The 12087-nt window shown below is 32.9% G+C and overlaps 1 protein-coding gene and 1 long non-coding RNA gene across 3 annotated transcripts in view; both read right to left on the bottom strand.

Moving 5' to 3' along the window:
• Nucleotides 1-334: 334 nt before the first annotated feature.
• Nucleotides 335-1698, bottom strand: LOC137645064 (uncharacterized). Its single transcript, XR_011045276.1, has 3 exons — nucleotides 1653-1698; nucleotides 1226-1408; nucleotides 335-672 (listed from the first exon to the last, which is right to left on the bottom strand). It is a non-coding gene; the product is annotated as an uncharacterized lncRNA (long non-coding RNA).
• Nucleotides 1699-10961: 9263 nt separating this feature from the next.
• Nucleotides 10962-12087, bottom strand: part of LOC137645063 (probable imidazolonepropionase) — a 37274-nt gene continuing 36148 nt past the window's right edge. For both annotated transcript variants that reach the window (XM_068377915.1, XM_068377916.1), the window contains exon 10: nucleotides 10962-11312. In XM_068377915.1, the coding sequence (XP_068234016.1) occupies nucleotides 11222-11312 (91 nt within the window). In that variant the 3' untranslated portion in view covers nucleotides 10962-11221. The remainder of the gene's footprint in view (nucleotides 11313-12087) is intronic.

Genomic DNA, 12087 nt, shown 5'->3' with positions numbered 1-12087 from the left:
TTACAATTAACAAACTTACATTGAAGATAAACATTTTATTTAACACATTTCAGTAATAGCTTCAAATAAAGCAAATAGGAAAACCATGAAGATTTAAATATATTAGTTTAATCTTAAACCTTTAACAATTAACCCTTTATAAAAAGGAAAAGTAAAATGATCAAACAACCATGAATTATCAATTAAATCAATATTTCAATTTACTTTAAAATCTTTATAAATAAATCAATTAGTCCATGGAATGATTCACCAAATTAAATTTTTTCCTTTAAAATTTATATAACAGGATTTTTTGTTACAATTACCAAGAAAAAAAATTTCAAAGTTTCATTTAATGTTTTTTAATATGGTTAGAGTAAAGTCATTGTCAAAAGAAGAGTTCTGCCATAAAATAAGATTAAACTCTCTATTTTTATAACTTACCAGCAACCTATTAACCAGTGTATCTAAAAATTGGTAGCCAAATCTTCCAGTAAAAACCAGATATCCAAAAATTCTTATGGACATCTATCCAAATTTAGCTGGATCTTCATAATCTTATGAGTATAGAGTATCTTGACAGATTGCCAACAACAATCCTCAACCCAACAAAGCCAAACTGTAGTTTGTAGAACTTGAGTTAACGACTCCTCGAATTTAATTGTTTTATCCTGAAGTCGCCCCCAAACCAATCTGAAAAGTATCCATTATTAGTTAAGGTTCTTGTAAAAGTTTGGTATCCCTACATAAATGACCTTTAAATCTAGAAGCCTGTAATATCTAGTGAACAGCAGGAGTAATAAAGATCCCAATTTCTTACAAAATGAATTAGAAATGGAATTAACATTAAAGTTGGAATAGAAGCTAATATAAAAGCGTAAAACAAAATGTTAAAACTTTACTTTAAATTTTTAACCAGCAAAGTAAACTTAAAATAGAACTATAAATCTTGAAATATAGGATCTAGTATATACTCCAAATAAAGATATGATTTTCTATAATAAATCTGATCAACAGGCTTTAAGTAAACTGTAGGACCTAAATAAAGTACAAAAATTTTAAAACACTTACCGAACTTAAAACTAAGGGGTTTAAAGCAAGCCTCCCTATAGCACACGGTAGACCTTTCTTTTAAGGTCTACCGTGAGCTATAGGGAACGTCCTCCCACAATTGGGGGCGCCGCCCCCAATCGGGGAGGACTGGCTTGCTTAGGGGCATATTAAAGACAAACAAAACAATACTTGCCTTTTAGTTCAGACTGAAAAATACTTTCACCATATTCCAGCGTTGTCATCAGTCAGTCTGTACTTAGCAAGATGTGGGTCTGTACGCAAGGATAATACAGGTAACACAAGCTCTCAAGATTGATTCCCATATAGTTTATAAGCTTGAAACGCACAGGTAATCAGGCGATCCGAGACTCCTTTCCTGAAAGTAAAAATAAACAGATTAGTTGGGTTAAAAAAAAATTAAACAGAATACAGAGAAAAAGCTGCATGTTAAGAAATGGGTTTAAAAAAATACATAAAACTAATAGACCGTTATATTAAGACATTAAATCGCACTGTATATACAGAAATAACATCAACAGCCCTCCAATAACCACCACACTATATCAATATATCAGAAATTCACAAAAGTGAAATTCAACTCAACGCATTAATTTACTTACCAAATAACCGAACTTGGAGTTTTTACGTACACAGGTTACCACCAACCACCCAACTGTCCGAAAGAACGGCAAGGCAGCCAGAGAAAGCTTTGCTATACCAAGCCAAGGACTCTAAACAGAGAGAGGCAGGACCTATAACAACGTAACTATCACTCGCTTGGTCCATTTCCTAAAAGAAAACTTTACGGCAGGAGAGAATTGAAATTATTATTACAAAATCATCCACTTCCTTCGTGTAAAAGTTGAATCACAATTATTTTTTTACTTTTGAGCAAGAGGTCCGTCGTAGGAAAACTTGTAAAAAAAAAAAATATCTTGATAAAGGATGATCCTGAAAATAAAGATAACTGACAAAATAAACATTTCTCACTCATGCCGAATTCAAGTGGAAAATTTTGTGAAAACCCAAAATTTAACAGTACATTTTTTTTCCTTAAAGATGTGGGCAGGATGGTTGTAACCCCCCGGGATCTGCTAATGATATATATATATATATATATATATATATATATATATATATATATATATATATATATATATATATACATATATGGGTGTGTGTGTGTGTGTGTGTGTGTTGTGTGTACACATGTAGTGTTTCATGAATAATCACTGCTATCAGGCGTGATGACCAAAACATCAAGAATAGCACACTTAACATAGCAAGTAAAACATTCAAATAAAGAAATCACTATAATAGGCCACCTATTTCTTCTTTTGATTTAAGTTACTTAGCCCCGAAAAATTTGTTGCATCTCTAATGGATCGCATATTGGTATCGGCATTTCTCCATTGGTTGCGGGCCACCTTAACAAAGACCACCCATACCCACAAATTCAAGCCCTTAACCTAGTAATCAATATAGCTCCTATACCCAGAGCTACTCTTCTTACGAACCGTTATCCCTACATTAAGAAGTCGGTTACCTGATGCCCCCTGGTTTATAATTTGGCAAAAGGGTTTTTTACGATCTCATGTCCTTGCAGTCATCAACCACAGTTTTTAGCGGTGGAACTAACCTTTGTACATTCACACTGCAAGGCAGCAGCTTGCACAGTTATTATTATTATTATTATTATTATTATTATCATTATTATTATTATTATTTGCTAAGCTACAACCCTAGTTGGAAAAGCAGGATGCTATAAGCCCAGAGGCCCCAACAGGGAAAATAGCCCAGTGAGGAAAGGAAACAAGGAAAAATTAAATATTTTAAGAACAGTAACAACATTAAAATAAATATTTCCTATATAAACTATACAAACTTTAACAAAACAGGAGGAAGAAAAATTAGATAGAATAGTAGTGTGCCTGAGTGTACCCTCAAGCAAGAGAACTCTAACCCAAGACAGTGAAAGACTATGGTACAGAGGCTATGGCACTACCCAAGACTAGAGAACAATGGTTTGATTTTGGAGTGTCCTTCTCCTAGAAGAGCTGCTTACCATAGCTAAAGAGTCTCTTCTACCCTTACCAAGAGGAAAGTGACCACTGAACAAATACAGTGCGGTAGTTAACCCCTTGGGTGAAGAAGAATTGTCAGTGGCTTTATCCTTTTGCTATAAGCAAGACTCCAAGGCAGCAGCTGTCCTTTTAGTAACTTTCTACGACAGGAAAGATATACAGGGGTACTATTCTTACACCCCTACCCCAGTGTAATACCTAATCTACTGATAATACATAAATATGAGTATCATGCTGAGAGAATGGTCCACGTGAAAATTCTTAAAACTCATTAGGTTCTGAATCATCTCACTGGAAATGTATGGTATCTCGATATGATTCAACTTCTTCAAGGTAGTGTCAAACACATTAATTTTTGGATCGGGTAGGACATAATGTGAGACAATTACCTACCCACCCACCCACCCACACACACACACACACACACACACACACACACACTTTACGTCAGCTAAATATTTATATAGATATACACATACACGTACACGCACACACACAGATTCAACGTTTCCTACCCCCTTCTACTTTCCAAACTACAACCCTTCTCCCCAGGGTATGACTACCTCCTCTCCCAACTACCCAAGGTATGGGGAGAGACCGAGTATTTATATGCTTAGCAATGTCGCTCAGTGTGATAACAAGATATAATATATATATATATATATATATATATATATATATATATATATATATATATATATATATATATATATGCGTAAAAATCACAGGAAAACGTGATGCTCAGATGCAGAAAAACCACAGGGAAAATGAAAATACGAAATATACGATTAAGTCCTGACTAGTTTCGTGATACTTCTTCAGAGGACTGAAGAAGTATCACGAAACTAGTCAGGACTTGAGCGTATATTTCGTATTTTCATTTTCCCTGTGGTTCTTCTGCATATATATATATATATATATATATATATATATATATATATATATATATATATATATATATATATATATATATACATATATATATACACACATATATATATATATATACTGTATATATATATATACAGTATATATATATATAAATATATAAATATATATATATATATATATATATATATATATATATATATATATATATATATACTGTATATATAAATGAATATATATTTACATATATATATGTATGTATAAATAATATGTGTATATATATATATATATATATATATATATATATATATATATATATATATATACTGTATATATATAATGGTATATATAAATGAATATATATATATATACATATATATATATATGTATAAATAATATGCATATATATATAAATGAATATACATACATATATATATATATATATATATATATATATATATAAATGAATATACATATATGTATATATATATATATATATATATATATATATATATATATATATATATATATATATATATATATATATATAATAAAGGCTATAAGAAATGGAAAATTAAGACCTTCTGACAGAATACATAGAATATAGGGTTAACATCCTCCGAGTTCCAATACCTGACGAAGAGCTCAACCGAAGAACTCAAAAGCAGTACACTATAAAATTTCCCAAAATCATACGCGATTGTGGGCAAGGAGTACTATGAAATTCATTAGGCGGGGAACTCCACAAAGCCCTATCATCTCTCAAATCAATTCACCTTCCATGAAAAAAAATATTACCATATGAAATAAACAGATCCAATATGGAATCCTTACTTACATTGGGCTATATCAGAGCTTGTTCTATAAAGATGTTGAAGACCAGTAGGCCTAGGGCCCACAACTGAGACGTTCTTCTCTTACCGTGGGTAGCAATTTACATGGTAGCTAATGATAACGGATATCCGGACGCTATAATAGAAGAGGCGATAAACAAGAACAACGAAATTCAACTACCTAAAATGACAGAAGCTAAGGAAACCGGGATTGTTTAAGCTACTGGTTTGTCTGTTCTTCTTCTTCTTCTTCTTCTTTAGATTGCCCGGAGCTTCTCTCCGGACAGGAGGTTTGTTTGTGACTATGTGTAGTATATCTTGAATATTTTCAAAACATTAGTTTTTCTGTTCACCATTTTAACTTTCCAAATATAATTTTAAACTCAACATTATTTTCTATTTATATCTCTTATTCCCTTTTGGCAGTTTCCTTTTCTTTTTACTTTTCAGACGTAATCTTAAACTCATCGTAAAGTTCATAATGAATGATAAAGCCTCTTGCCTAGTGCCGTGGTAATGCACAGTCTATTTTGTAAAAAAGCCTATAACTCATCTTTTGTTTATCTCTTTTTTATTATTATTAAATGAGCTTTATCGCCAACAAGATCTTTGAAATCTTTCGTGGTTTTATTCTTGTTTTCGTTTTCCATTGCTGAATAGTCTCTTTACCCATTTTCTACGGCAGTATGGTAAGTTAGTAAAGAAAACCAATATTTTATGGTAAACTCTAATAAATGTAAAGTTTCTCACTTGTCTCTTAATTTTAGCGACAAAGAACTTGCAATTTTGCAAATCAATTAGCTGAAATTTATTATTTTCTAAAGCTACATAATATTGTTATTCAAAACACAAATATTCTGAAGAAAACGTGTACCTCATAGCTAAAAACTTACAAGATAAACTCAACGTCAGTGTTGTTGCCCATAGCGTCGAGTTCATTCTATTTCGGAATAAATGCATTTGTCTCTCTATCCATGAAGTAATCATAACTGATAACGGGATGACCTTAGACTATAATCATTCAATTGATGGTTGTAAATGAGTGGTCAATGAATGGAACTATCATTTATCAAAAGGCCATAATAGGTCTGTTATTGGATTTTTTGATAATTGTACCACAAAGCTGTATGAAACTACAGTGACACAGATATTGATAGTGATCTCCAGCTCCTCATTACCACAATGAAACTAAAACTGAAAGTACCCAATAGCTAAATGTAAATGAAATACCTAGGTTTCATTCAACTAAGCTTCTAGAAGATGTGTGCAGAGAAACATTTGCAATTGAATGTAGGAATCGATTTTCAGTTCTTACAGACTTTAAGAGACGAAGAGCAGACAATTAATAAAGAATGGTGTGTTGTTAGGAACATATATCAGTCAGTTGGTTGTGAAGTTTTGGGACATACATTTACGAGGAGAAAGACATGGCATGGATATCAAATGATACTTGGGATACTATAAAAAGGAGACAAAGACAGAAATAGATTGTTGAATTTTTTCGTGGAAGTAATGAAAACTAAAAGGCAGAGCATGCTAAGTATTTCAATGTTTATAGTGAGGTCCAAAGAAAAGCCAGGAATGACTGGAGAGAATATTTAGACAAGAAAGCAGATGATGCTGAAAAAGCTATGATTTCAGGGTGTGGCTATGGTGTAAAAATCACTCATAAAATTATTAATGAAATCTCTACGGGGGCAAAGAAAAAGAAGCATATACCCATAAATAATAGAGATGGATCTGTTATAACAACAGACGAAGAAAGGTAACGTTTGATGGACCACTTTAGTGAGTTCATGAAAAGGGGATATGAAGGGAATAATTTGATTGATATACCTGAAGCTGAGGAAAACCTTGATGTGTCCATGAATGAATTCAGTGTGTATGAAGTCAAAGGTATCGTTAAAAAACTCAAGAGAAGGAAAGCCCGTGAATACGATAGAATAACTGCTGAGATGATACTGGATGAAAATGAAGTGACCCCCAAAATACTTACAAAATTATTTTGTAGAATGTGGCGTGAAAAGGCAAAACCTGATGAATGGGAGCTAGGAGTTTTGGCAAGGCAAAAATAAAAAAAAAAAGACCTGACTGATTGTAATAATTACAGAGGCACCACACTTACATCATTGTCATGAAAATATATATAGTATGCTTATTCTAAAGAGACTGGTAAGAAAGATTGATAAACAGCTGAGAGAGGAACAAGCAGGATTTAGAAATAGTAGTTGTACCGACCAAATTTTTATTTTAAGACACGTACAGCAATGTGTAGAATATAGAAATCCACTTTTGATGGCATTTGTGGATTATGAAAAAGCCTATGATAGTGTGCACCGGCCAATTTTATGGAGAGTCCTGCGTTATGATGGAGTTTCTCTTAAGAATGTAAATCTGATTAAGCCATTAAGCCTGTTCATGAACATAGCAAGTGCAAAGGTAATGTTAGTGGAAACCTATCAAATGAATTTCCAATGACCAGCGGAGTACTCCAAGGGAATGTGTTGTCACCTTTGTTGTTTATCCTCCTCGTGGCTTTTGTAATGTATAGAACAGTTGGAGATGGTGGAGAAGGATTGGACTGGAGTGGTAAGAGGAAATTAGCTGACCTAGAGTATGCTGATGACGCTGTCCTTATTAGCAGAACACCACAGGACTTGCAATGTTAGCTTACCAGAATGCATGAAATATCACAAGAGGTTGGGCTCAAGATGAAAAGAAGAAATGATGATGAAACCGGATTATACAATCGAAGATTAAATATCATTGGAAGGAGAAAGGATTTATGAGGTAGAATCATTTAAATATTTAGGAACTATGATCTCTAATACAGGATCTTGAGAATTTGAGTTTAATGAATGATTGAAAAAAAGGAAACCAGGCAATGGCTAGATTAAGTAAAATTCGGTAATCAAATCGTCTGAAAAGACTTTTAAAAATCAGGTTATATATAACTTTAGTAAGATCGATGTTGCAGTATGGATAAGTCGTGGTATGACAATGAAACAATATAAAACAGACTCTATAGATTTGAAAACAAAGCCCTAAACAGAATATTGGGAGTTTAATGGCAGGACAAGGTTAGAAATGAAACTATAAGAAAGATTACTCGAGTGCTATATGTGGATGAGATCATGGCGAGGGATAGATGGTGAAGGTTTGGTCATGTTCTTCGCACTCCACACGAGAGATTAGTTTACCAAATTTTCAACTGAGCTCCACAAGGTACTAGAAGAGTTGAAAAACCCAGACCTACATGGCTGAGAACTATGAAGCGTGAAGTAAGAGAGGATGAATGGAGAAGTATTGATTTAAAAGCTCAAGAGGGAGACGACTGGCGTAATCTAACCGAGGCCCTTTACGTCAATAGGCGTAGGAGGAGATGATGATAATATATCTATCTATCAGAGGTTTCTCCAAGTCATCAGTGTCACTTGGTTGCATTATATATTTCGCTGAAGACATGTGTATAAAAGAAGGTAGGAGACATAATGCACATTTCAATTATATGTAAACTGATAATATAGCAATAAGACAGAAATATAGTTTTAATCTAAAAATTACTCACATCATGAATTCCAGTCGTCTTAGTTAGATGCCAAAGTCGTGTAACAGTCTGTCGTGGAGCTTTTTCTTGTTGTCCAAATCTTTCAAAATGTTTTTCTCGGTGAAATAAGATCCAGTGATGTCAGAAGCCATTCTTGGGTCATTGTGCTTCTCAGGTATGAACCGATTCTGTCCAACGTTGAGAAACTTCTCTCATTGGTGACTGATGTTCATGGGATGGTCTGCAGTAGCTTAATCAGTTTAATGGATTCCGTCATATAAAAAGTTAACTACAATTTATACAGTAATTCTAAAATGGATTTGATTGACTTGCACTTCATGAAATCACTGTTAATATACATATATCTAAGCTCGCTCACTAAGCTCTTACAGTAAAAAAAAATACATGGGTACTTGTTTTCCAGAGTTCTTAAGTTGCACGGGAAATTAGTTAGCAAACTCTTCAGACTTATCAATGTCTAGTAATCAAAAAGTGCATACTTCTGTATGCCAGACAATCTCTTGGAAGGACATTACAATGTTATTTTTATCAAACGAGGTAGTTTTGTAATTAATCTGTGAACTATTTTTCTAGGAGGTGGATCTACCTTAGCTAGCTGTTCACAGTTTAGTGAGTGACATTATTTTCATATTGTTCGTCCTCAAAGCGTGGCAAGAGATGCCAGTTAGTTTTTTTACGCCTATAAGGCTCGTTCGAATTAGCCAGAATTACTGGACAATTTTTTGTTCCTTTAATGATATTATAGAACAGTGATTCTTAAACTGGGGGGCGCCACGAGCTTTCAAGTGGGGCGCAATTAGTTAAAATAGTAACAATGAGTATAAAAATGTAGTAATTATGATGTCTTTTGTTTTACAATACTACATAAATATGGATAAATCAATTACTAAGGAGGATGTGTAATATTTTTTGATGTGGTCATGATCCATGAATGATTGTATTAAGAGTAAAAATTATGTTTATTTTTGCAGTAATTTGTATTTTTTCCAGTATTTTCTATCAATGTAATAACTGTAATCTGTATAATGCTAAAACAGTTTGAAAAAAGATTATGATAAAATTTTGTTTCATCATAATATATTTATTTTACCCATTTTCTATGAACAATGTTCATTTTATTGAAATAATACTGTCTACTTTGGCAGAAATTTCAAGGGTGGGGAGGGGGGCGGGGGGGGGGGGCATGGGATCTATGCTTAATGCAGAAGGGGGCGCAAGGCAAAAAAGTTTAAGAACCACTGTTATAGAACGAAAACCTTTCATAATTTGGAATTTAGATACAATGCTATATAGAAATCAATTGTTTTAAGAAAATAATGAATTTTATTTACTTTTACGGATAACAACTCGGGCTGCAACTTCTGAGCCAGAGTGGGGCGTCATTATTATTATTATTATTATTATTATTATTATTATTATTATTATTACTTGCTAAGCTGCAACCCTAGCTGGAAAAGTAATGCTATACGCCCAAAGGCTCCAACAGGGAAAATAGTCCATTGAGGAAAGAAAATAAGAAAATAAACTACAAGATAAGTAATTAACAATCAAAATAAAATCTTTTAAGAACAGTAACAACACTGAAATAATTAAAACTTCAAAAAACAAGAGAGAAAAATAAGATAGAAAAGTGAGCCCGAGTGTACCCTCAAGCAAGAGAACTCTACCCCAAGACAGTGGAAGAACATGGTAAAAAGGCTATGACACTGCCCAATTATTATTATTATTATTATTATTATTATTATTATATTCTAAACTGCAACCCTAGTTGGAAAAGCAGGTTGCTATAAGCCCAGGGGCTCCAAAAGGGAAAACAACCCAGTGAGGAAAGGAAACAAGGAAAAAAATAATTGTTTTATGAACAGCAACAATATTAAAATAAATATTTCCTATATAAACTATAAAAACTTTAACAAAACAAGAAGGAGGATAAACTAGAGAGAACAGCGTGCCCGAGTGTCCCCTCAAGCAAGAGAACTAAGACTAAAGACTAAAAATCAATGGTTTGATTTTGGAGCGTCCTTCTGCTAGAAGAGCGGCAGAGATGTAGAGAGAACGTCCACTACGAATGATATTTTCGGACAGGGTACCTCTAAAGGACCACCAGACACTGTACGGATATAGGCAAACAGGCTTTAAATTCTTTTTTAATCAAAGGAGCCCGAGTTGGCGGCTGCAATTACATACTTGAAGTCAGTGTCTGCAGAAACAAAGTCAGTGTCTGCAGAAACGAAGTCAGTGTCTGCAGAAACGAAAACAGCATGCAAAATTGCAACTTCACCTTCACATTAGAACACCTAGAATTTCACAAAAGATATCTGTATATGGCTGAGGAAAATTGCATCAAATTAAAGGCAATTGTTTACTGGATCGTTTTATATTCGATAATTTTACATTCCACAGAAATAACCTCAAGCAAACTTTAATCGTATTGCAAAATAATAAAGAACAACTGAGGAAAGAATGAGAACAAAATTAAACAAAGAAATCTTTTAATCTTTAACTTCCATTTATATTGATAACAGCTTTTATTTTGAGTTAACAAAACCTAATACTTTGTACATAGAAATTATATGCAAGGAATCAAAAAGATAGAAATTTTTAGTTATTTCTATCATTACGCTCAATACTTTATCTTAGAATTACCCTACCCATTAGAATTGTCCCTAGTTTCATAGGAAAACTCAGACATTTAATCATGTCAAAGATGTAATTCATTACAGAGACCTGAATGAGTTGTCAGAAGAGGACATATTGAATAGGTGTCCTCCCAGTATTATTATTATTTTCGTCTTACATTATTTATCCGAATGCCTTCACTTCCTACAATGAGACACTTTACCATTTTTGATGACGTGAGAAATCACGTGATCCGCCCCACCAAACTGATATACCAGGTGCTCCCATCTGAAAGTGAATAATAGCATTATAGCAATAGTAATAAACATGTTATTATAATGAAAATTTAACAACGTATTATGACAGATGTTCTTTCCTATTGATTTCAATTTCTGACTGATCAAGGGGATATTCTATATAAATGTGGTAAAATTAAAAAATTTTACTGCACAGTAGTAAGGAAAGATACGATTGGGGTCATGTTATAAATGTTCAACCTGCTAGTAGTAACTTTGATGTCTAGAGGGTGATGATGGTGACGCAGTTACATACATTCTGATGATAATAATAATAATAATAATAATAATAATATTATTATTATCATTATTATTTGCTAAGCTACAACCCTAGTTGGGAAAGCAAGATACTATAAGCTCAGGGGCTCCAACAGGAAAAATAGCCCAGTGAAGAAAGGAAACAAGGAAATAAGAGAATTAATTAACAATTAAAATAAAATATTCAAGAACAGTAACAACAATTAAAATAAATATTTCATATATAGACTATACAAACTTCAACGAAATAAGAGGAAGAGAAATAAGATAGAATAGTGTGCCCGAAAGTACCCTTAGGCAAGAGAACTCAAACCCAAGACAGCGGAAGACCATGGTACAGAGGCTATGGCACTACCCAAGACTTAGAGAACAATGGTTTGATTTTGGAGTGCTCTTCTCCTAGAAGAGCTGTTGCTGATAATGGAAGCTCTAACAATACACATGTTGATATATATATATAAATATATATATATATATATATATATATATATATATATATATATTATATA

The sequence above is a fragment of the Palaemon carinicauda genome, chromosome 8 (genome assembly GCF_036898095.1).
Source record: "Palaemon carinicauda isolate YSFRI2023 chromosome 8, ASM3689809v2, whole genome shotgun sequence".
Classification (NCBI taxonomy): domain Eukaryota; kingdom Metazoa; phylum Arthropoda; class Malacostraca; order Decapoda; family Palaemonidae; genus Palaemon; species Palaemon carinicauda.
Note: the sequence above shows the minus strand (reverse complement) of the source record. Positions and strands in the feature narration are given on the sequence as shown.